The 25,660-nt window shown below is 45.5% G+C and overlaps 2 protein-coding genes across 5 annotated transcripts; both read left to right on the forward strand.

Annotated features, from left to right (window-relative positions):
* Nucleotides 1-6,167: 6,167 nt before the first annotated feature.
* si:ch211-288g17.3 (ABC transporter F family member 4) lies at nt 6,168-9,641 on the forward strand. 2 transcript variants are annotated; one of them, XM_068333365.1, is made up of 3 exons: nt 6,168-6,282; nt 7,017-8,399; nt 9,148-9,641. In XM_068333365.1, the coding sequence occupies exons 2-3, from the start codon at nt 7,047-7,049 to the stop codon at nt 9,151-9,153; spliced, it is 1,359 nt and encodes a 452-aa protein (XP_068189466.1). In that variant the 5' UTR covers nt 6,168-6,282; nt 7,017-7,046; the 3' UTR covers nt 9,154-9,641. The 2 variants fall into 2 exon arrangements, with proteins under 2 accessions (XP_068189466.1, XP_068189465.1); XM_068333364.1 differs by having other exon boundaries at nt 7,017-9,641.
* A 237-nt stretch (nt 9,642-9,878) lies between these two features.
* Nucleotides 9,879-15,246, forward strand: tmem79a (transmembrane protein 79a). 3 transcript variants are annotated; one of them, XM_068333270.1, is made up of 5 exons: nt 9,879-10,080; nt 11,090-11,909; nt 12,001-12,195; nt 12,285-12,507; nt 14,223-15,246. In XM_068333270.1, exons 2-5 carry the CDS (start codon nt 11,204-11,206, stop codon nt 14,416-14,418), a joined length of 1,320 nt encoding a protein of 439 aa, XP_068189371.1. In that variant the 5' UTR covers nt 9,879-10,080; nt 11,090-11,203; the 3' UTR covers nt 14,419-15,246. The 3 variants fall into 3 exon arrangements, with proteins under 3 accessions (XP_068189371.1, XP_068189369.1, XP_068189370.1); XM_068333268.1 differs by having other exon boundaries at nt 10,069-10,204; XM_068333269.1 differs by lacking the exon at nt 9,879-10,080 and adding an exon at nt 10,219-10,368.
* Nucleotides 15,247-25,660: the final 10,414 nt, after the last annotated feature.

Genomic DNA, 25,660 nt, shown 5'->3' on the forward strand with positions numbered 1-25,660 from the left:
CCGTTCACTCCCTTCCTCACTCACACACACACACGTTCACACACACTCTCACAGATGCATGTGTGCACAGCGGTGCACAAGGACGTGCACGCACCCACCTCACACATGCACCTCCCTCTTAACATGTGGACTCTCGACACACACACACACACACACGAACACACACACACACGCACGAACAAACAGTAACAGACACCCGTTTTACAATCGTGCCGTCATGTGAATGTAGACTGCTAGATGGTCAAGACGGGACGTCATGCCTGGAAAAAAATGTAAGGACTTAGAGAGGGAGAGGGGGAGAGAGAGCGGCAGAGGGGGGGGAGACAAAGAGGGAGGGATGAAAATGAGGGGAAGGTTTGAGATGGAGCAGGGGGAGGCGCGATTGAGAGTGTTTAGGCAAGAGAAGAAGAAAGAGCGATGGCTGGAGATGCTGCATGCTTGTATAAGTGTCCGAGTGTGCGCGTGCATGTGTGTGTGTGTGTGTGTGTGTGTGTGTGTGTTAACGTGGGATCTGTGGAGGTGACACAGATTTATGAAAGGAGAGGGTCATAGATGGAGCTGCTGGTGGTGGTTGTTAGGGCTGGGGGGGGGGTGTTGTTACAGCCCCAGATAATGGAATCATTGCAATCTGTGTGTCTTTTAATGTGCGTGTGTGTGTGTCTGTGTGTGTGTGTGCGTGTGTGTGTGTGTGTGTGTGTGTGTGTGTGTGTGTGTGTGTGTGTGTCTGTGTGTGTGTGTGTGGCGTACCTGCCTCCTAGACATTGCCTGCTCGGACTTTAATCGCCTGGAGAATTAGTGATGTGACTTGGCAGAGAGAAACGGGCACAAAACACGTCCAGGGACGGCGTCTGACAGGGATAGGAGAAGATGACACAAAAAAAAGCAGCGAGAGACGGAGGGTTAGCAAGAGAGGGGGATAGCTTTTTCTCTTGGCCGCCTCACGCAGCTCTGAGAGGAGGCAGACCGGAGACAGGGCAGCACAGGTTTTTTACCAGCCTTATTTTCTTTACCGCTGGATTAATTGTTGCCTTTTTTCGAACGAGAAAACGGATAAGAAACTCATCGAATGAGCGCATAGCATCCTGTGTCTGTCTGTGCGTGCACGTGTGTGTGTTTTACGTACATACACTTGTTGTATGCGTGTACACATGAACATAAGTACAAATGTGTGTGTGTGTGTGTGTGTGTGTGTGTGCGTTCATGTAGGGAACACCAGGCAAAGGCAAATGGTGAGTTTAGATCACTTAAATGGGCCGGCTAACAAATCAAGACAAGCAATTTAGCCGACCACCCGCCATCTTTCCCATCATTTATTCCCACCTTCATGTTCATTTTTTCTGACATGGGTTTAATATCAGACTTTTTCGCTCCATCCTCCCTCTTCCTTCTGGCTTTCATCCTCCGGTCTTTGTCTCTGGTGCTTTTTGAAGGCAGCAGAGACGCTCATGAAACTGGAAAAACTGAGACAGAGAAAAATATCTCAAAGCTCCGAGACAAAGAGGAAACAGAGAGGCAGTCTAATTCCTCACCCTGCCAGCAAAACGCTTCATGTTCCGTCGGTGGAGGCGCATGTTTGTCTGCGTGTGTGTGTGTGTGTGTGTGTGTGTGTTCGTGTGTGTGTGTGTGTGTGTGTGTGTGTGTGTGTGTGTGTGTGTGTGTGTGTGTGTGTGTGTGTGTGTGTGTGTGTGCGCGCGCTGGCTGGTGATATATGTGATATAGAAGACTTAGGCGTGATGCACAGATTTGTGAGTCAGCCTCTCGGACCCCGGCTGATGTTCTTTACGTGGCATCTGCAGGGTGATATTTATTTTGTCTGGGGAAAAGTAAATCAGTGTGACTCCCTCAAGGCTGAGTATCTTTGTCATGGGGGGTTTGGGGGGGAGCGATTGCATAATCCTGTGAGATCACAAGGCCTGTAGGAAATATAAGACGACAGTGTCTGCCGCTCCAGGCACAGCTGTCTGTGGCTGTTTCATGCATCTGCACGAGGCGAGAGTCGAGTGTCTTTGTGTACACAAAAAAAACTATGCGTCCGCTCCGGCGCAGCTCCGCACTCCTGCAGACCGACCGGCTGGACGTCCCTTCATTCTGCATGCAAATAGCATTCATGCATAACACGGGAGGATTTTTTTTCCTCTAGCGTACGAGCATCTGTCTGCTGATGCTTTGTCTATCTGTCTGTCTGCCAGCAGGGGGCATTCTGTTTGATCGTACCGCACAGACCTGCACTGACAAACGGACGCCGTCTGCATCGGGAGGAAAAGGGCCCCGAAAAGAAAAGGTCGATTTAATATGTTGACAATTTTTACTCCATTTCTGTTTCTTCCTGCAGGAGGTGATCCGGCTCCATCCGTGCTGACGAGAGACGCCGGAATCCATGTCGATTTAAAAACAGTAAGTATCCAATATGGATTTAATAATATTTACTTAAAAAAGGAAGTAATTCATGCTAGTCATGCATGACACAACGCTCATTCTTACTGCTGTTTTCACCTGTGGACGAGGCTAACGGAGGAGCTAACCTGTCGGTGTGCTACATTGTCCCTGAGACCCTTAACCTGTGATGATGTGAAAGGTCACAGGTGAGGTCCTTGGGAACAAAGACGCACGCAGCCGCATCTGGAGATCCCCCAAAATTTTCCCTGTCGGACGATTTAGCATAAATATCAAATCACAATCGGTGTGAAAAGCAGTGGTAGAATTTGATCAGTTGGACCGCATGACGTCACCTCCAGAGAATTTCCCAAACTTTCCAGATGTCCTTGAAACCCGAGATAAGACGCGATACGTCTCCGGAGGGGGCAGTAACGTCTGGCTGGCTTTGTGTGATGAGCACTTACACGCTTTGATAAAAGATAGTCGAGGTTCATGACCCCGATACACGATTCACAGGGGAGTCTTAAATCATTATCGCATTCAAGACGTGCGGTGAGGAGGCAGGAAGAACGCTTCGGTAGTTTAATATCTGTAACACACACACAGTCATCGCTGTGATTCTTTTTTTATTCATTAATATCTTACAGAAAGTCAAATATTTGACGTGATGTGAAATAATGTTTTCACGGTGCTGAAAATGTTCCTCAGTTTATTCACTAATCAACCTGAAATGTCCAGTTTTATGTGGAGATGAAAGACTTCCTGTACAAGTGAGTAAAATAATCATCAGAACAGAGAAGCTAAGCTAAGTCAGCTAACTGATCAATAAACTGATTGTAACTCGAGGCCTTCACACTGATGATTGAATGATTGATCTGTCTTATTCTGTTTTAATAAACCAAACGATGGTTATGACTTGTTGCGTTGTTTGTTTTTGTTTATTGTTGTTGAAGTGGACCTTTTCAGCCAATCAGCTGTCAGTTTGTGACCCATCCAGCGACGTATTCAGAATCCTCGTCCCACACAGCGTCCTGTAATATTGTCCTGACGTCCTGGCGGCGTTCAGGTGATTAGATGACAATGACCCGGTCCTGCTCCAGACTGCGGGCCCTCGGTCGAGGGGGGAGGGCTCCGGCCCCCAGAGCTCCGCCCTCGTGTGTTTGTGCATCCCAGGACAGTTGATATTGATTGTGCAGAGACAGACTGAGACACATTAGTACCCCGCTCGCTCCTGCCGCTGAAAAACACATTAACCGGCTGCATCGGGCGCCCTGTCTGGTAACCATGGCGAAGCTCGCATGGAGGGAGGGGGGAGGGCTGCAATGGGGCAGCGGGTTCAAGGCGGTCTCTCGGGTTGTGTTCCTAAAATGCTCTTTTCCTCTCCTCCGGCCACGTCTGTCATTTTCTCTCTCTCCCGCTCTCAAACTGATGACTTCTCTCCCCGTCTCCCCTCCTCACTCAGACACGATTTGCATATTTCTTTCTCTCCTCCTGTATTCTTCCTCTTATTATTGATGCTGACCTCATCAGTCTGTCCTTAACTCACACTCCACCCCCTTTTCCAGCTCCCTTGTGCAACATAATCCACCTCTCTCTAATTTGCCCTTTTTCTTGGCTTTTTTTTTTGTTTTTTTACACTTAATATTCCCCTCTAATGTTCCCTTCCGTCTCGAGGCGATGGGCAGACAAGAGGGACAGAAAATAACATGAAAATGTGGAACAAGCTCAAGTAAATCTAACGCCGAAGGAAGAGAGGGGTTGATGATTCTCCACAATCATAAAATAAATGTAGAAGAAAACATTCTGAACTGTTTGTGTGTGTTGTTCTTCTTCTGCCTTTTGTGTTGTTCAGTCCTTTAATGTACTGTAATTATTATTATTATTATTATACAGCAGTTTGCCTTTTCTGTCCTCTGAAACTCTTTTTCTGAATATCATCACAGTGAATCCCTGCACTGAATCAATAAAGGTTTATTCATGCCTGTTTAACAATATTCAACATATCGAACTGCAGCACATTTGGCTTTTACTAAATAAGAGTACCAGAAGCAGAGGAGTTGATTTGTGACTGAGCTGACTCTGGGATTATCCAACAGCTACCCATCATGCAAAGCTGAAGGAACAGATTTGGATGATTTGGTGTGTTTGTGTTTTCATGGAGGTCACGTTGTTGCCAGTGTTGTGTTGCTCCGTTGTGTCTCCCTTCAGAGTGAGAAGCAGGATAAAGCCCAAAGAACAATCCGATAGATTTTAATGGTAATCCAGATCAGAATATATCGGTAAAGAGAGTTAAAAGGTATTACCTTCATGTATAATTTCTGCAAAGCATTGACAACAACTGGAGCGGTGCTGGAAAGAACTTGTGTTTCCTGTAAAAGTCCTTCAGACATGGTAAGTGACAGAGATGATGTCCTTCCATGAAGAACCTCTAATTTAATGACTTTATACTCTTCCAACTGGAATTAACCAATTAGACAAGTTTGTTCTTAAATCATGTTTATGTAACAGCTGTAGTTTCTAAATAATATATTGCAAATGTTTAAATACAAGCAATTCACATAGATTACAGCAAATAGCATGCATTCCCTTCCTTCTCTGATAAAAAGAAATTATACAAACTTTAGCAATAATTTAAATCTGTCAAAATATGGTGGTAACTTTCTTCGTCTGTTGCTTAAAATTTGAGTTGCTTCAGAATAAAGTGATTAAAAAAAGATTTCAGGTAAGTTACAGCGACATTTCAGTTTCACGTGTAGTCATGAGATGTAGAGGAAGTGAACATGTGACTGAGGTTTTATTGTGGGTATAGATATTTCTATATCTACAAACCCGGACTCTGATCAGTGGTTTCACAAGTAGTTAAATGAAGTTTTTACCGTGTCCACCAGGGGGCGGTAGATGACCCACATTGCTTTCAGCCAATGCTCCACGGCAAATTTTTCACTTTTGACCAACAATTTGATAAAAACTGCATAATTTAGGAATGTAAAAAGCATATTATAATTATAATTATTAATATGTGATGCTGAAACAAAAACTTTTGCGTCCTTATAATCACATCATTGATGTTTTCAAACTAATATTCCGTCATCGTCGCTTATGAAATAGATCCCAAACTCCATAGACACAATGATCTTAATTAATATGGAAATTTCTGAATCTTAACGTAATTAAAAATACTTTGCTCAATATTCAGAGCTTTAACTGAATGTATGAAAACAGGAGAGGACAGAGAGAAGGAAGCATGAATTTAATGTCACATGCTGAAGTATTCAATCAACCTCAAATGAAGAGAATTGAATCATCAGTACATGTCAAACACACCAATACTGCCATGTTAATTCCACAGGACGCTTCCAGGATGGAAGCGTTTAATCACAAGAGGAATGTGGTGTAGATATGACCGCTGACGTCACGTCTGTCCGGGAGAATCTGACCTGCGTGTGACCTCAGATGGAAGTTAGCAGCTATGATCCATGTTGGACATGCAGGACTATGAATTCAGCGGAAGATGTCTGACGTGCGATTACACTTGTAAGTGAAGTTTGGTGATTTTTTTTCCTCACGCATGGGAAGGAAATTTTAATTCCTGGGATTACCTGGAAGAACTAAATTATGTGACGTCTAAAGTGTCTGCAAAGAGTAAAGGTGTAAAATGTCTGTACGTGGGCTAAAGCTAAGACGAGAAATCACAATGATAACCACAATATAACCTCCGGAGTCGAGAGGCGGAACTAATGTTCGAGTAGTCGGTTTCTTCAGTGCCTCTTAACGTCACGGACACACCGGAAGCCTCCGCAAATTTAAACAACCGTCACAACAACAATTAACGCGCACTTTCACTCCACGATCTGAACCAACAATGAATTGAAATTAGACAGAATTCGTTCAAACGTCTCCTTGGAGGTGAGGTTTTCTCTCTGCTGTTCGTGAGGTTTGACTCTCTTTACGCCGCTAGCTCCCGTTTCCGTAGCATGAATGTCGAAGCTGACTATTACCTGGAAAACAATCTGGTCCACAGACAGCCAGTGTTCGAGGGCCCGAATCTTTGGGTTTGTTTGTTTTGAGGAAATGTGCGGGGATGCAGCGACTGTTCGAATTGAATTAAAAGAGTTTTGATTTGTAAAAATTAAAATACAACAGTAGAAGGCAAAATTATTTGCACGCAGCGATAATTATTTGCACGTTGTTGTTTTTTTGCTAGCTTCGAAAACAAACCTTCCCGCCGTCGCAAGATTGCCGTCCAGGAAATAGACATAGCCTTGCAAAAAAACTAAAATTAATCACAAAAATAAATAGAATTTGCTTAACTTTTTTTTTTTTTACATTTATTTGTTTATTTTTGTAGATTATGTTAATGCTGTAGATTATATTTATTCACATATTTCTGATTTCAAATGAGTAGCGTTGTTATTCTGTAAAAATATTTTTCCATAAATATTACTTTTTAAATAGAAATTTAAAAATAAATATTTTTAAATAGATATTTATATTTTTTAAGCTGCTGGATCAGCATATATATATATATATATATATATATATATATATATATATATATATATATATATATATATATTATTTATTTATTACAACTTTTGTTAATCAAATATTAATTGTGATTTTCAATGTTTGAAATGCAGGTGCAAACAGTCCAAACGGATAGCAACAACATGGAAGAAGATATAATGACGACTACGCTGGAACACGAAGATGCTAAGATCAGTAAGTCCAGCGATGTGATGTCCAACACTCCAGTTAAAAGAAGACGGGGGAAGTCACAAGGGTCAAAAAAGCTCAAGGTCGGCGTTACGGATGTTCATCTGATGGAGCTGGTTTCAGACATTTCTAACGGTGGGTGCATGCTGCCAAAACTGTCTGCTAGCAAACCCAAGGAGCAACAAATAACAGAAGACAGTGTGGCTGATGATTCTGTGCAAAGCCCTCAAGGGAGCCCCAAATGTTCCGAGAATCAGGACAGCGAGGAAGATGTTCCTAAGACGGACCATATCACCAGGAAAAGAGGAAGGCCCAAAAAGTCTGTCAAGAAGTCTGCCGCTAAAAACTTACAAAACGGTAGCTCAAATTCGCCGAAAAAACCGAAGGGTCACCCAAAGGGAGCCCAAAAACGAACATCGGAGAGTTTAACAAGTGGTGAGGAGAATGAAAGCAGTTCTGTAACCCCCAGGAAAAGAGGTCGACCAAAAGGCTCCCTGAATAAAGTGTCGAAGCTGGAGAGTGAGCTGGCCAGCGAGTGGGTGGCGGAGGCCGTCAGAAGTCTGAACTCGCTAAAAAGAGTGAAAGTACGCCCCAGGCAGCTGGAGGTCAGTAACACGGGTGCGTCGACACGGGACAGATTGAATGGCGTCAAGAGAGGGAGGGGAAGGCCAAGAAAACTCCAGCAGGAGAGTGGAGATGAACAAGAACTCAACTCCGATGGCTCCCCGCCGGTCAAGAGGGGAAGAGGTCGACCCAAAGGCTCGTTGAACAAGAAACACGCGAAAGCGAGCCAGGCTTGGACGGTACATGTCCCGAGCACCAAAAAGAAGCGCGGTCGACCCACAAAACAACCCGCCAAACGGGGACGGCCCAGGAAATACCCCCTACCCTCGCCTGAGGAACTGAAAAAGCCCAAGGTGTGGAAGCCACTCGGCCGGCCCAGGAAATACCCTCGCGCCGAGCCTCCAGAGGGAGGCCCAACAGCCCCCCGCCGGAGCCGCGGGAGGCCTCGCAAGACTGAGTCCAAGAAAGGCGCTCACTTCCGCAAGGGACTGACCACGCCTTCCTCGCCGTCCAACAGCAACGACGGATCCCTGAGAAAAAGAGGCAGTCCAGCAACGAGCTCCAAACACGAGGAGAACGTCTCGCGCAAAAGAGGTCGTCCTAAAGGGTCGCTCAACAAAAAGAAAGCCAGGAGGGAGGGCGACGGGCCCCTCCCCAGTGAATTACAGAGTGACTTTTCTGCTCTCGGGTTGGAACAGGAACTAGCACCGGCCGAGCAGAGAGACGACACGGACAGCTTTGAAGTGAGCGACCAGGCTTGATGAGCGACCCCCTCCCACCCCCCACCCCCCCAACCAGAGAAAGATGCAGAAGTAGTTTGTGTTGAAAACATTGAATACAGAAACACCTTTTTAAAGTTTCGTCAGGTGGATAGTTTAGTCGTTTAGCAGCTGACTAACTTGTTCATGTTGTTTGTGCTCGATGTTTATTGTTTTTTTTTTTTAATGAAATACTTCATTTTTACTTCTATGGCTAAGTCGTACTAACGATCCTTTACTAGAGCTGGCATGTAGAAACTGATGGGTTTCTCGTTTAGCAGTCAGATGTAGTGTTTGTCACTAACTGTAAATGTCAAACATTTACTGAGGAATTATTCAGATGGAAACGTTTAAAAAGGATAGAAATTTAAAAACAAACCAAACTGTGAAGCTGTAAAGAGTTGAGGTCGATTCCCATCCAGAACAACCCCTAAAATTTGTGGCGCCCGTCTTTCTTTTGGTTTTAATGACAGCAAAGTTCACTCAAATCCTTCCTTATCAGGCTGCGGTTGATGTTTTAGTTTGATGACTTAAAAAGTGATGCAGCAGTTTGAGAAAATGTTGCAGAAATGAAATTAGAAATGTAGATATTTTTTGTTATATGAAGTGTATTGATTTAAATTTGTGAGGCTCCTGCTTCTGGAGCTGCTCCTGCTCTCAGGAGCTGCAGCTTCATGTCTCTGATGTCGATGTTTCTTTGTCCATGTTTCTTTTTTTGCCTTAATCGCCAAAGCTTTGAATGTCCCGTCAGCCATCGGATGACCAGCGATCCTCGGAAGGAGAAGCTCCACGTTAAGCACCTTCAGCCACCTGAAAGATTTCCTCCTGTTTCGTTATCTTCAGTTTTTATCCACTAGTTTTTCAGTCTGTCTTTTAAAATATTTGCTTTGCTGTGACTCATGAGATTAAATTCATGTCATTTGCTTCTTGACTTTAGAAAAGTGTAAAAATGATGTGACATGTTCCGCTATTAACTTTTTTTTTACGGTTTGATCAAACAATGGAAGTTTCTAAACGCCAAATTGTGCTTCTGTGTCAAGTTCTGTGTAAAAAGTGAAACGAGGATCAAAACCTTTTGAAAGGACCTTTTCTGGTTTTACAACAACCCATCGAAACCGAATTTGGCTTTGTGGAGTCGACTCATATTAAGTGGACATACTGTTTGGATTGTGTGTGTGTGTTTTGAACAGAAACCGATAATTTGTGATTTATGTTCTTGAAATAAAAAAAAACCAGAAAAAAAACCTTTTATTTTGCAGTTTTGTTTAGATTTTTATTCCACCTCTGCTTCAATTCCTATTTGTCTGTCGCCGACTTTATGGCCCTCTAAATAACCAGAAAAACAAACATTCTTTGTTGTTTCTTTAATGGGCGGAGCCTCCGCCCTCGCCACACCTGTTTGATGACGTCACTGAACCTGAGTCAGGAGACAGCAGCTCGTGACTGGCGGAGGAATCACTCCGATCATTTTATTGTGAATTAAACTCTTAAATCGACACGAAAATTTAAAGCGAAAAGAAGAATTATTGATTAAATAAAAGGCAATAAAATCTTTTTAATTATCGCACAATTTTTCACCTCGTAAACTAAACAGAGTGACACCTCTTCCTCGTTTTCCACCCCTCTGTTTGAAGAATGGATCCCCACACCTGGTCACACCTGTCAGGTAACTTCTGACGTCACCAGCGAGACACTTTCGAGCTTGTGTGGTTTTTTTTGGGGGGTTTTTTTTTTCCTTCCCACACACATATTTGCAGATCGTTGCTGGGATGTGACCGCAGTGACAGCAGGTAAAGATCGTTGATTTTTTTTTTTATTCTTCACTCGAGTATCGAAGCTGCTGAACAAACCGCAGACTCCGCTCCTCTGCGGGACGAACGCGTGTCGGAATCAAACGAGCCGTCACACCTGAACCGAACCGTCCGGACCGTGAAGCGGAGGAAAGAACCGTCAGGTTTTATTAACTTAAACTTGCTCACAGTTTTGTTTTGTTTTTCTTTTTCTTTGACATGACATAAACTGTTCAAACGTTCCTCTTCCTGGGCTGCTGTTCGTTCGGTCGGTCAAAGTTCACATGTTCTCACACAGCAGGAATGTCGCCATGTCTGTTTGTGAAGCTTCCAAGTTCATTATTTAAATAATGTTCTTTATTTAGTTGTTTGTAACGTTGCTGCTCTTGATCGCAGACTATTTAAATACTTTCCTTCCTGCATCTCACTGAAATTATTATTATTTAAGGATTAATTCTCTATAAATAGAGAATTTTAAGTCATCTAATTCAATTTTTATTCCAATAACATCCATCTCTTATTTAACTTCTCCAACCTGACAGTCTATTATTAGAGATGATTTCAGGAGTTAATCGATAGATTAATCATTTCATCAAAACTTTGTTTAAAATCAAATTTGAAGATTTTGATGATTCAATTTTGAATCATTGGATGTAGACCAGAAGATTTTATTTCAACATCTCTGAATAACATCCTACATCTCCTTTTTTTTTTAATGCTTGTTTTTGGTTTTTGGGAGCAGTTTTAATTGAAATATTTGAAATGGAATTGTCTGACATAGAAATAAAACGAGAAGGCTCTGGAGCCACACGCCCTTTGTAAACAGTGAACTTTGATTTTAATGCTGAAGCTGAAGGAATGTCATGTTTTTATTTCTCCTTACAGAAAAATCCACAACTGTTGCCAAACATGCCGTAACACCCGGAAGAATCTGTTCACACGGACACACGACTCTTGACTGGGATCGAGTGGAACGGGATTGGATTTAAAAACTCCAGAATGTCCGGCCTCGGAGGTTTGGGCTCAGAGGAGGAGGTGGTGTCTCCTTTCGGGGAAAAGATAGATGTTCATGGTGTGGAGGAAAAAGAAATGATTGATGAAGAAATGGAGGACTTAAAGGATTACAGTAGAGAAAAAGAAGAAGAAGAAGAAGAAGATGAGGAGGAAATGATGACTTCTGCTCTCCTGGAGCCCAGCACTCTGCCGTGGCCTGGAGACAGAGGGCCTCAGATGGATGAAGATGTTTGGGAGGAGAAAAGAGTCCTAGAATCTGAGGCTTGGAAGGAGGAAGAGGACGAGGAAGTCAGCGGAGAAAGCCGGGACCCGCTGGAGGAGCTGAGCCGGGCGGAGAGCGACAGGAAGGGCAAATCCAGATGGAGGGAGAGCATGCCGGAGGGCGACAGGTGGAGGGACGACGAGATCGGGGTGCGGAGGGACGAGAAGGGGGACGCTGGATCGCTGGCAGACGATGAAGACGAGGAGGAGGAGGAGGAGGATGAGGACGAGGAGAAAGGAGGGGTACACTGGAACTCAGGGAAGGCGACGATGAGTTTCATCCCTAAGGTGATCGTGCGTTCGTCCTTTAAGGAGCCTCCCGAGGAGAGCAGAGTCTTCATGGGGGGGCACGATAAGGACGAGGTGCAGATGGAGCCGGACTCAGTGGGGGTCGTTTACCCAGAAAGGAGAGAACCGGACGACAAATGCTGTGAGTGTTAAAAGTTATTAAAGATAAAGTAAATCCATCATCAGGATGCTCACAAGCTGTCATGGTAACAAGCCCCGCCCCCTTCCTCCAGATCTGTGTGGGAGTCTGTGCAGCGAGACGGTGAGGGTGTCCATGGCGATGCTGGCTGCGGCGGTCCTCTTCCCCCTCCTGGTGTGGGGGGGTTACGCCCTCCTTCCATTCGACCCTCCCGTCATCGTGAGCCCCCCCCTCAGGGTGGTGTACACCCTACGTTGCGCCTTCTTCGCCATCATCCCCATCCTCCTGGGTAAGACGCCACATGTCGTTCATCCACCTCAAACCCCCCCCAAAAAAAACTCCCCCCGCCCCACTGAGTGAAAACCGGTGTCCTTACAGGGATGGTGGTTCTGGGTTTGGCCCGGCTGCGCTTCAACAACCTGAAGCCCCTCCACCAGAGCGCGGCGCTCAGCAGGGAGGTGGCGGCGCAGCGGCACTTTGTCGACGAGTCGCTGTCCCTCTTCCTCTTCTTCTTCCTGCAGCTCGCTGTCATGGCAACCTACATCAGACAGGACCTGGTGAAGCTGGTGCCGCTGCTCACCATCGTGTTTGTGTTCGGCAGGTGAGTGGCAGAGAGGGACACACACACACACACACACACACACACACTCGGGGTCAGCCTGTCGGTGAATGTTTAACTCTGTTAATGTTACATCTGATCTGGTGCTGTTAGAAACACACTCTGACTGGTCTGATAGTCGTCTGTGATCCTTCAGACTGGTTTAACTGGACACCTTTTAAAACCTGTCTGCTGACTCATCTAGGTGCATGACTCGTGTTTATTTCTGACGCGCCGTCAAAATTGCTCTGCAGGTGAAGGGACCAAAATAAGAGTCTCACTATGAATTGAAATCAAATCAAAAAGACAAAAACAAAAAACTCGTTATTCTCACAAACAGAATCTCTGCTCCTCACCCGTCTGTAATCAGTAAAACTAAGCGAAGGAAAACACAAAAGTCCCCCCAACAGTCTCCAGAACTGTTAGAACAACCGGCCGAGAGAATGCTGACACACCTGGACCAGGTGCAGTAGGTAACCCACCAATCAGCTGAGCAGAGCTCCCAGGGAGGGCGTGGTCAGGAGTCCAGTGACGCACCAATCAGAGCTGAGCTACAGAGCGCACCGGGGCAGAGGAAGCGGTGAGGAAGAGACTGAACAGGATGAAACAGGAAACTACACAACCAGAGTTTCAGCCGGAACGCAAACATGAACACACACACACACACACACACACACACACACACACACACACAAAAGGAATAGGAATTCCTTCATCTTAACTAGGGAATCCTCAGGAAGCATGGACTTGAACGTCTGGTGAGACGCTGGATGGTGAGGACTGGACACGACATGCTGCTCGTTCACACTGGTTAATGTCTGCTTAAACAGATTGAATTTAAAATTCGTGTCTCGGTCCGTTTGGATCACCAGCAGGAGACCGAAGGAGGTACAGAACCGGGTTCGGGTCTGAACAGAAGAACGCGCCGTGGTTTTACGCAGAGGAACGGCTTCCGGGAAGCAAACAGTGGAAATAGAAACTGGTTTCATTCTGGATTCTGGACCAAGAGCCAATCAGTCTGTGATGATTGGTTCAAACGGTTCAATCAGAGCTGAACAGCCGAGCGCACGGATTTTATTTACTATGGGCTGTTTTGATGTCCTGTAATTGTCTCTGGTCAGTCTCACAGAATAGAACTTTAGTATTTAATGACATTTAAATGACCTTAAATGGTGATTTTGGATTGAAATGTAATAACTACAAACAATTCAACCTCTCTGAACCTGAACTTTAGTTTTCTTTCTGTTTTTTTGTTGTCATTTTTGGTTTTATTTTGCTTGTTTTGGATAAAAAGCCTGAACCTGTTTTATTTTGAACAGAGCAGCTGAACCGAAATCACTTTCATATTCCTTTGAGTTGATTTTTCACATTTTCAGATCCTATAAATTGTGCGTTTTTTGTTTCTTTGAAATGTTTACTGCAGCAAGTTTCCTAAATGATGCTCCAAAACTTAAACTATATGATGTCACGTGATGAACTGGCATCCTATGACCCTATATTTAATTGACAAATGGTCTCCATGGTTACCGGAGTCTCCTCTGCTTTACACTAATCTCCGTTGTCTCCACAGGACAGTTTGGAGGGATATGTTTTCTAAATTCTCCACTGATTCAGAAACGGATTTTTTTCACTCAATCTGTCAATCAAGTGACGTCATCATGTAAACAGCTGACACAGCGTGGGGGTCGTGACCTTTTCTCTCCTGTTATTTCCTGCAGGCTCTTCTATTGGCTCTGCATCTCTCTGGGCAACAGCAGCATCAGGGTGTTCGGATTCGGCCTCTCCTTCCTCCCCATCCTGGTCATGCTGGGGGCCAACCTCTACTTCGTCTGCTCGTCGGTCGGACAGGGGGCGGTTTTCGACGTGGCGGTTCCCACGGAGGCTCCGCCTCCCAGGATGCGCTGGTGGTTTTGATTGGCTACAGAGACACTTGTGGACATTTCAGAACTGGTGATGCTCAAAGTGATGACTCAGTTCATTGTTCTGGGGGGGGGGGTCATCTAAAGTTTTTAACACTTCGGATGGTGTCCTGGCTCATCTGGTGACCCCTTTGGTTACCATGGTAACGGGGAGTGACATTGCAGACGCTCTTTTAAGCAGTTATGTTATCATTAATATAGCATATTATTGCTTGCTGTTTACCGGTTATGTAGATGTCAGTGGGGATGGAGTTCCTGTGGCTTTCACAATAAAAGCATTTGGGGGGGGGGGGTTCATGAAAAACTGAAGGATTAAAACTTTCAGTGTTGAATTTTTTTTTACTACAAACTATTGACCTTAAGCAGGTTGTTGGTTCATTTGTAATTTATTTGCAAAACCAAAAAATGACGTAAAACTCCGAAATAATCAGTGTTTACTTCTTGTTTTTATTTACTTGTCAACAATCACAAACACCGACTTTTTGAGGTTTGAGTTACGTTTGTTTAGATGCGACTCAAAAATCACTTCAACTGAAACAACAAACTGTTAAAAACAACCGGCTGAGCTTTATATATCAAAGATAAATACATAATTTTAGGTTTTTATATGAATTATTCACAAAGTCATTTTTAGGACTTTTTTTTTCCATTTAATGTTTCTTTGTTTTCCTGAACAAAAGTATTCCTTTGTGTCTAAACATGATGTAAATGTTAGTTTTGGCCTATTTCTCTTTTGAAAGATTTTTTTTCTGTCTATGAATGAGTCTCAAAGTGAATCTTATTAATATGTGGGACTTTATAAAGTTCAATAAAACCTTATTAACACCAAAAACTGCAGCTGCTGGTGATTCAAATGATCCGAGACAGATTTGTAGACGTGTTCCTCCCATGCAAGCTTTTCTCAGTTTCCAGGAAATCCTCAGGTAGCGTCTCCTTGAACGTCTGGTTCCGGCGCTCTGACGTCCTGAGACGCTGGATGGTGAGGACTGGACCCGACATGCTGCTCGTTCACACTGGTTGATGTCTGCTTCATCAGGCTGGATTTAAAGTTCGTGTCTCGGTCCGTTTGGATCACCAGCAGGAGACCGAAGGCGGTAAAGAACCGGGTTCGGGCCTGAACAGCAGAACGCGCCGTGATTTTACGCAGAGGAACGGCTTCCGGGAAGCGAGTGGCGGAAAACAGAGAGGAAATAGAAACTGGTTTGGTTTTCCCGTCACAGTGTCTTCTTATTGGTCCTAAACACCTTAGACATGATTCTTCTAATACTGTAATTCACTTTGATAACATTACTTTATCCACGGTGCGCTGGCGTCGCGCCCGGAGTTTCCCCCGCCTCACGCCCTCAGTCAGCTGGGATAGAATCCAGCCCCCCAGGACCCCACAGCGGATGAAGTTGATGATAAATGAATGAATGAATGAATGAATGAATGAATGAATGAATGAATGAATGAATGAATGAATGAATGAACGGGCAACGTTGCATAGCAGGGAGGGCGTGGCCAGGAGTCCAGCTAAACGCACCAATCATTGGAGCAGATCTCAGCAAGAAGGGCGTGGCATCCAGGTAATATCACCAATCATAGGAGCAGACCTTAGTCTGGAGGGCGTGTCCAGGAGTCCAGCGAAGCACCAATCAGCAGAGCTACCGAGCTCACCCGGAAGAGGAAACAACCAAAACAATAACACCGCCCCCCTCCTTACATCACCCCCCATCGGTTTTAAATAGTACATTTTAATCAAAGACCCCATTTTTAAACTACTCTGACGTCATCTTTCCATTTCCACCACACAAACACCTGAACCAGGTGTCAGCCGAACATTCCGGACCCTTTCTGATTCTGATCGGTATTAACAGTGATTATTGGTAAAGAACTGGACCCGAGGTAGACCTAAGAAACGAACTTGACCCCCCCACCCCACCCCACCCCACCGGGTATGTGACTGTGGCTATGGAAAAGCTCCTCCCAAGTGGTGGTGGACACAATCACATCATCCCAGGATGCGCTGCAGCCGGACAAACCCACCGGGACGGAGTTTACCGGACGAGCTTTATATCAAAAGTACATTTTTATCATTAGATTTTTTTTTCAATAAATTATTCACAAGAAGTTGTTTTCAGGAGTTTTCCCATTTAATGTTTTTGTTTTACTGATCAAAAGTATTCCTTTGTGTCTAAACATGATGTAAATGTTAGTTTTGGGCTCTTTTCCTTTTGAGGGATGTTTTTCTGTCTGTGAATGAGTCTCAAAGTGAATCTTATTAATATGTGGGACTTTATAAAGTTCAATAAAATTTTATTATCAACAACAACTGCAAACTGCACCTGATAATGATTGAAATGATTTATGGATTTTCAACCAGCCACCGAGGAAACGGCGCGTAATTCCTCTACTAGAGGACACAGGAACCCGGAAATGTCTGAAACTGTTGCTTCTCCTGGCCGAACCTGACCCGGTCCACCTGTCCCCACAGGTGTGTGGCTGTGGATGTGGATGTGCTCCTCTTTAGTGGTGGTGAACACAATCACATCATCTATGGATGCGCTGCAGCCGGACAAACCCACCAGGACGGAGTTTACCGGACGCTGGAGCGTTACGCATCCCTAAAGTCTGCAGTGGTCTTCAGGAGGCAGTTGGGAGTCACAAAAGCAGGAATCAAGGACGCGGGCTCGTTTAGTGGCACCTGCCAATACTTCCTCCTTCATGTGGTTTAACTGGACGAGCGTTACCAACATCAGTGTCACGCTGTGCGCGACGGAACGTCGCTAGAAAGTCGTGCGTAACGGCTGGTTCGGGCAGTTCTACCCGACTGATGTCTGGATGTCAGGTGTGATAACTGACCCGGTAAGAGTTTCTATATCGTGTGTGAACGAACCCACTGGGGTACTCTGGGGTTGACGCTCAGTGACGTCAGTCTGCTCGGTTTCAAAGGCCGCGAATACAACAGAAGGAATTCCTTCATGACAACTTTTCTCAGTTTCCAGGAAATCCTCAGGAAGCGTCTCCTTGAACGTCTGGTTCCGGCGCTCTGACGTCCTGAGACGCTGGATGGTGAGGACTGGACCCGACATGCTGCTCGTTCACACTGGTTGATGTCTGCTTCATCAGGCTGGATTTAAAATTCGTGTCTCGGTCCGTTTGGATCACCAGCAGGAGACCGAAGGCGGTAAAGAACCGGGTTCGGGCCTGAACAGCAGAACGCGCCGTGATTTTACGCAGAGGAACGGCTTCCGGGAAGCGAGTGGCGGAAAACAGAGAGGAAATAGAAACTGTTTGGTTTTCCTGTCTTTTGAAAGGTGTGGTATCGTAGATGAGCAGGTTTCTTGATGTCATGTGACACAGTGTCTTCTTATTGGTCCTAAACACCTTAGACATGATTCTTCTAATACTGTAATTCACTTTGATAACATTACTTTATCCACGGTGCGCTGGCGTCGCGCCCGGAGTTTCCCCCGCCTCACGCCCTAGTCAGCTGGGATAGAATCCAGCCTCCAATGACCCCACAGCGGATGAAGTTGATGATGAATGAATGAATGAATGAATGAATGAATGAATGAATGAATGAATGAATGAATGAATGAATGAATGAACGAGCAAGCAGGAAGGGCGTGGCCAGGAGTCCAGGTAAACGCACCAATCATTGGAGCAGATCTCCGCAAGAAGGGCGTGGCATCCAGGTAATATCACCAATCATAGGAGCAGACCTTAGTCTGGAGGGCGTGTCCAGGAGTCCAGCGAAGCACCAATCAGCAGACCTACAGAGCTCACCCGGAAGAGGAAACAAAACGATAACACGCCCCCCCTCCTTACGATCACCCCCCCCATCGGGTTTAAATAGTACATTTTAATCAAAGACCCTATTTTTAAACTACTCTGACGTCATCTTTCCATTTCCACCACACAAACACCTGAACCAGGTGTCAGCCGAACATTCCGGACCCTTTCTGATTCTGATCGGTATTAACAGTGATTATTGGTAAAGAACTGGACCCGAGGTAGACCTAAGAAACGAACTTGACCCCCCCACCCCACCGGGTATGTGACTGTGGCTATGGAAAAGCTCCTCCCAAGTGGTGGTGGACACAATCACATCATCCCAGGATGCGCTGCAGCCGGACAAACCCACCGGGACGGAGTTTACCGGACGAGCTTTATATCAAAAGTACATTTTTAATAGTAGATTTTTTTTGTATAAATTATTCACAAACACTTGTTTTCAGGAGTTTTCCCATTTAATGTTTTTGTTCTACTGATCGAAAGTATTCCTTTGTGTCTAAACATGATGTAAATGTTAGTTTTGGGCTATTTTCCTTTTGAGGGATGTTTTTCTGTCTGTGAATGAGTCTCAAAGTGAATCTTATTAATATGTGGGACTTTATAAAGTTCAATAAAATTTTATTATCAACAACAACTGCAAACTGCACCTGATAATGATTGAAATGATTTATGGATTTTCAACCAGTACCGAGGAAACGGTGCGTAATTCCTCTACTGGGGGACACGGGAACCCGGAAATGTCTGAAACTGTTGCTTCTCCAGGCCGAACCTGACCCGGTCCACCTGTCCCCACAGGTGTGTGACTGTGGCTGTGGTCCTCTTTAGTGGTGGTGGACACAATCACATCATCTCAGGATGCGCTGCAGCCGGACAAACCCACCGGAACGGAGTTTACCGGACGCCGGAGCGTTACGCATCCCAAAAGTCTGACGTCCTGAGACGCTGGATGGTGAGGACTGGACCCGACATGCTGCTCGTTCACACTGGTTGATGTCTGCTTCATCAGGCTGGATTTAATATTCGTGTCTCGGTCCGTTTGGATCACCAGCAGGAGACCGAAGGCGGTAAAGAACCGGGTTCGGGCCTGAACAGCAGAACGCGCCGTGATTTTACGCAGAGGAACGGCTTCCGGGAAGCGAGTGGCGGAAAACAGAGGAAATAGAAACTGGTTTGGTTTTCCTGTCTTTTGAAAGGTGTGGTATCATAGATGAGCAGGTTTCTTGATGTCATGTGACACAGTGTCTTCTTATTGGTCCTAAACACCTTAGACATGATTCTTCTAATACTGTAATTCACTTTGATAACATTACTTTATCCACGGTGCGCTGGCGTCGCGCCCGGAGTTTCCCCCGCCTCGCCCTCAGCTGGGATAGAATCCAGCCCCCCATGACCCCACAAGGGATGTAGTTGATGATGGATGGATGAATGAATAAATGAATGAATGAATGCATCAATGAAGGAATGAATGAATCAATGAATCAATGAAGGAATGAGCAACATTGCATAGCAGGAAGGGCGTGGCCAGGAGTCCAGGTAAACGCACCAATCATTGGAGCAGACCTCAGCAAGAAGGGCGTGGCATCCAGGTAATATCACCAATCATAGGAGCAGACCTTAGTCTGGAGGGCGTGGCCAGGAGTCCAGCGAAGCACCAATCAGCAGAGCTACCGAGCTCACCCGGAAGAGGAAACAAAACAATAACACGCCCCCACCCCCTTACGATCACCCCCCATCGGGTTTAAATAGTACATTTTAATCAAAGACCCTATTTTTAAACTACTCTGACGTCATCTTTCCATTTCCACCACACAAACACCTGAACCAGGTGTCAGCCGAACATTCCGGACCCTTTCTGATTCTGATCGGTATTAACGGTGATTATTGGTAAAGAACTGGACCCGAGGTAGACCTAAGAAACGGACTTGACCCCCCACCCCACCGGGTATGTGACTGTGGCTATGGAAAAGCTCCTCCCAAGTGGTGGTGGACACAATCACATCATCCCAGGATGCGCTGCAGCCGGACAAACCCACCGGGACGGAGTTTACCGGACGAGCTTTATATCAAAAGTACATTTTTATCATTAGATTTTTTTTCTATAAATTATTCACAAGAAGTTGGTTTCAGGAGTTTTCCCATTTAATGTTTTTGTTTTACTGATCAAAAGTATTCCTTTGTGTCTAAACATGATGTAAATGTTAGTTTTGGGCTCTTTTCCTTTTGAGGGATGTTTTTCTGTCTGTGAATGAGTCTCAAAGTGAATCTTATTAATATGTGGGACTTTATAAAGTTCAATAAAATTTTATTATCAACAACAACTGCAAACTGCACCTGATAATGATTGAAATAATTTACGGATTTTCATCCAGCCACCGAGGAAACGGCGCGTAATTCCTCTACTGGAGGACACGGGAACCCGGAAATGTCTGAAACTGTTGCTTCTCCAGGCCGAACCTGACCCGGTCCACCTGTCCCCACAGGTGTGTGACTGTGGCTGTGGATGTGCTCCTCTTTAGTGGTGGTGGACACAATCACATCATCTATGGATGCGCTGCAGCCGGACAAACCCACCGGAACGGAGTTTACCGGACGCTAGAGCGTTACGCATCCCAAAAGTCTGACGTCCTGAGACGCTGGATGGTGAGGACTGGACCCGACATGCTGCTCGTTCACACTGGTTGATGTCTGCTTCATCAGGCTGGATTTAAAGTTCGTGTCTCGGTCCGTTTGGATCACCAGCAGGAGACCGAAGGCGGTAAAGAACCGGGTTCGGGCCTGAACAGCAGAACGCTTCGTGATTTTACGCAGAGGAACGGCTTCCGGGAAGCGAGTGGCGGAAAACAGAGAGGAAATAGAAACTGGTTTGGTTTTCCTGTCTTTTGAAAGGTGTGGTATTATAGATGAGCAGGTTTCTTGATGTCATGTGACACAGTGTCTTCTTATTGGTCCTAAACACCTTAGACATGATTCTTCTAATACTGTAATTCACTTTGATAACATTACTTTATCCACGGTGCGCTGGCGTCGCGCCCGGAGTGTCCCCCGCCTCACGCCCTCAGTCAGCTGGGATAGAATCCAGCCCCCCAGGACCCCACAGCGGATGAAGTTGATGATAAATCAATGAATCAATGAATCAATGAAGGAATGAGCAACATTGCATAGCAGGAAGGGCGTGGCCAGGAGTCCATCTAAACGCACCAATCATTGGAGCAGACCTCAGCAAGAAGGGCGTGGCATCCAGGTAATATCACCAATCATAGGAGCAGACCTTAGTCTGGAGGGCGTGGCCAGGAGTCCAGCGAAGCACCAATCAGCAGACCTACAGAGCTCACCCGGAAGAGGAAACAACCAAAACAATAACACCCCCCCTCCTTACGACCACGCCCCCATCGGGTTTAAATAGTACATTTTAATCAGAGACCCCATTTTTAAACTACTCTGACGTCATCTTTCCATTTCCTCCACACAAACACCTGAACCAGGTGTCAGCCGAACATTCCGGACCCTTTCTGATTCTGATCGGTATTAACAGTGATTATTGGTAAAGAACTGGACCCGGGGTAGACCTAAGAAACGAACTTGACCCCCCCCCCCACCCCACCCCACCGGGTATGTGACTGTGGCTATGGAAAAGCTCCTCCCAAGTGGTGGTGAACACAATCACATCATCCCAGGATGCGCTGCAAGCCGGTCAAACCCACCGGGACGGAGTTTACCGGACGAGCTTTATTTCAAATTGTAAATTTTTAATATTAGATTTTTTTTTCTATAAATTAATCACAAGAAGTTGTTTTCAGGAGTTTTCCCATTTAATGTTTTTGTTTTACTGATCGAAAGTATTCCTTTGTGTCTAAACATGATGTAAATGTTAGTTTTGGGCTATTTTCCTTTTGAAGGATGTTTTTCTGTCTGTGAATGAGTCTCAAAGTGAATCTTATTAATATGTGGGACTTTATAAAGTTCAATAAAAATTTATTATCAACAAAAACTGCAAACTGCACCTGATAATGATTGAAATGATTTATGGATTTTCAACCAGCCACCGAGGAAACGGTGCGTAATTCCTCTACTGGAGGACACAGGAACCCGGAAATGTCTGAAACTGTTGCTTCTCCAGGCCGAACCTGACCCGGTCCACCTGTCCCCACAGGTGTGTGACTGTGGATGTGCTCCTCTTTAGTGGTGGTGAACACAATCACATCATCTATGGATGCGCTGCAGCCGGACAAACCCACCGGAACGGAGTTTACCGGACGCTGGAGCGTTACGCATCCCAAAAGTCTGACGTCCTGAGACGCTGGATGGTGAGGACTGGACCCGACATGCTGCTCGTTCACACTGGTTGATGTCAGCTTCATCAGGCTGGATTTAAAGTTCGTGTCTCGGTCCGTTTGGATCACCAGCAGGAGACCGAAGGCGGTAAAGAACCGGGTTCGGGCCTGAACAGCAGAACGCGCCGTGATTTTACGCAGAGGAACGGCTTCCGGGAAGCGAGTGGCGGAAAACAGAGAGGAAATAGAAACTGGTTTGGTTTTCCTGTCTTTTGAAAGGTGTGGTATCGTGGATGAGCAGGTTTCTTGATGTCATGTGACACAGTGTCTTCTTATTGGTCCTAAACACCTTAGACATGATTCTTCTAATACTGTAATTCACTTTGATAACATTACTTTATCCACGGTGCGCTGGCGTCGCGCCCGGAGTTTCCCCCGCCTCACGCCCTCAGTCAGCTGGGATAGAATCCAGCCTCCAATGACCCCACAGCAGATGAAGTTGATGATGAATGAATGAATGAATGAATGAATGAATGAACGGGCAACGTTGCATAGCAGGGAGGGCGTGGCCAGGAGTCCAGGTAAACGCACCAATCATTGGAGCAGACCTCAGCAAGAAGGGCGTGGCATCCAGGTAATATCACCAATCATAGGAGCAGACCTTAGTCTGGAGGGCGTGGCCAGGAGTCCAGCGAAGCACCAATCAGCAGACCTACAGAGCTCACCCGGAAGAGGAAACAACCAAAACAATAACACCGCCCCCCTCCTTACATCACCCCCCATCGGGTTTAAATAGTACATTTTAATCAAAGACCCCATTTTTAAACTACTCTGACGTCATCTTTCCATTTCCACCACACAAACACCTGAACCAGGTGTCAGCCGAACATTCCGGACCCTTTCTGATTCTGATCGGTATTAACAGTGATTATTGGTAAAGAACTGGACCCGAGGTAGACCTAAGAAACGAACTTGACCCCCTCCTACCCCACCCCTCCGGGTATGTGACTGTGGCTATGGAAAAGCTCCTCCCAAGTGGTGGTGGACACAATCACATCATCCCAGGATGCGCTGCAGCCGGACAAACCCACCGGGACGGAGTTTACCGGACGAGCTTTATATCAAAAGTACATTTTTAATATCAGATTTTTTTCTCTATAAATTATTCACAAGAAGTTGTTTTCAGGAGTTTTCCCATTTAATGTTTTTGTTTTACTGATCGAAAGTATTCCTTTGTGTCTAAACATGATGTAAATGTTAGTCTTGGGCTCTTTTCCTTTTGAAAGATGTTTTTCTGTCTATGAATGAGTCTCCAAGTGAATCTTATTAATATGTGGGACTTTATAAAGTTCAATAAAATTTTATTATCAACAAAAACTGTAAACTGCAGCTGCTGATGATTGAAATGATCGAGACAGATTTATGGATCTTCATCCAGCCACCGAGGAAACGGCGCGTAATTCCTCTGGTGGAGGACACGGGAACCCGGAAATGTCTGAAACTGTTGCTTCTCCAGGCCGAACCTGACCCGGTCCACCTGTCCCCACAGGTGTGTGGCTGTGGCTGTGGATGTGCTCCTCTTTAGTGGTGGTGGACACAATCACATCATCTATGGATGCGCTGCAGCCGGACAAACCCACCGGGACGGAGTTTACCGGACGCTGGAGCGTTACGCATCCCAAAAGTCTGACGTCCTGAGACGCTGGATGGTGAGGACTGGACACGACATGCTGCTCGTTCACACTGGTTGATGTCTGCTTCATCAGGCTGGATTTAATATTCGTGTCCCGGTCCGTTTGGATCACCAGCAGGAGAACGAAGGCGGTAAAGAACCGGGTTCGGGCCTGAACAGCAGAACGCGCCGTGATTTTACGCAGAGGAACGGCTTCCGGGAAGCGAGTGGCGAAAAAACAGAGAGGAAATAGAAACTGGTTTGGTTTTCCTGTCATTTGAAAGGTGTGGTATCGTGGATGAGCAGGTTTCTTGATGTCATGTGACACAGTGTCTTCTTATTGGTCCTAAACACCTTAGACATGATTCTTCTAATACTGTAATTCACTTTGATAACATTACTTTATCCACGGTGCGCTGGCGTCGCGCCCGGAGTGTCCCCCGCCTCACGCCCTCAGTCAGCTGGGATAGAATCCAGCCCCCCATGACCCCACAGCGGATGAAGTTGATGATGAATCAATGAATCAATGAATCAATGAAGGAATGAGCAACATTGCATAGCAGGGAGGGCGTGGCCAGGAGTCCAGGTAAACGCACCAATCATTGGAGCAGACCTCAGCAAGAAGGGCGTGGCATCCAGGTAATATCACCAATCATAGGAGCAGACCTTAGTCTGGAGGGCGTGGCCAGGAGTCCAGCGAAGCACCAATCAGCAGACCTACAGAGCTCACCCGGAAGAGGAAACAACCAAAACAATAACACCGCCCCCCTCCTTACATCACCCCCCATCGGGTTTAAATAGTACATTTTAATCAAAGACCCCATTTTTAAACTACTCTGACGTCATCTTTCCATTTCCACCACACAAACACCTGAACCAGGTGTCAGCCGAACATTCCGGACCCTTTCTGATTCTGATCGGTATTAACAGTGATTATTGGTAAAGAACTGGACCCGAGGTAGACCTAAGAAACGAACTTGACCCCCTCCTACCCCACCCCTCCGGGTATGTGACTGTGGCTATGGAAAAGCTCCTCCCAAGTGGTGGTGGACACAATCACATCATCCCAGGATGCGCTGCAGCCGGACAAACCCACCGGGACGGAGTTTACCGGACGAGCTTTATATCAAAAGTACATTTTTAATATCAGATTTTTTTCTCTATAAATTATTCACAAGAAGTTGTTTTCAGGAGTTTTCCCATTTAATGTTTTTGTTTTACTGATCGAAAGTATTCCTTTGTGTCTAAACATGATGTAAATGTTAGTCTTGGGCTCTTTTCCTTTTGAAAGATGTTTTTCTGTCTATGAATGAGTCTCCAAGTGAATCTTATTAATATGTGGGACTTTATAAAGTTCAATAAAATTTTATTATCAACAAAAACTGTAAACTGCAGCTGCTGATGATTGAAATGATCGAGACAGATTTATGGATCTTCATCCAGCCACCGAGGAAACGGCGCGTAATTCCTCTGGTGGAGGACACGGGAACCCGGAAATGTCTGAAACTGTTGCTTCT

The sequence above is a fragment of the Antennarius striatus genome, chromosome 14 (genome assembly GCF_040054535.1).
Source record: "Antennarius striatus isolate MH-2024 chromosome 14, ASM4005453v1, whole genome shotgun sequence".
NCBI lineage: Eukaryota > Metazoa > Chordata > Actinopteri > Lophiiformes > Antennariidae > Antennarius > Antennarius striatus.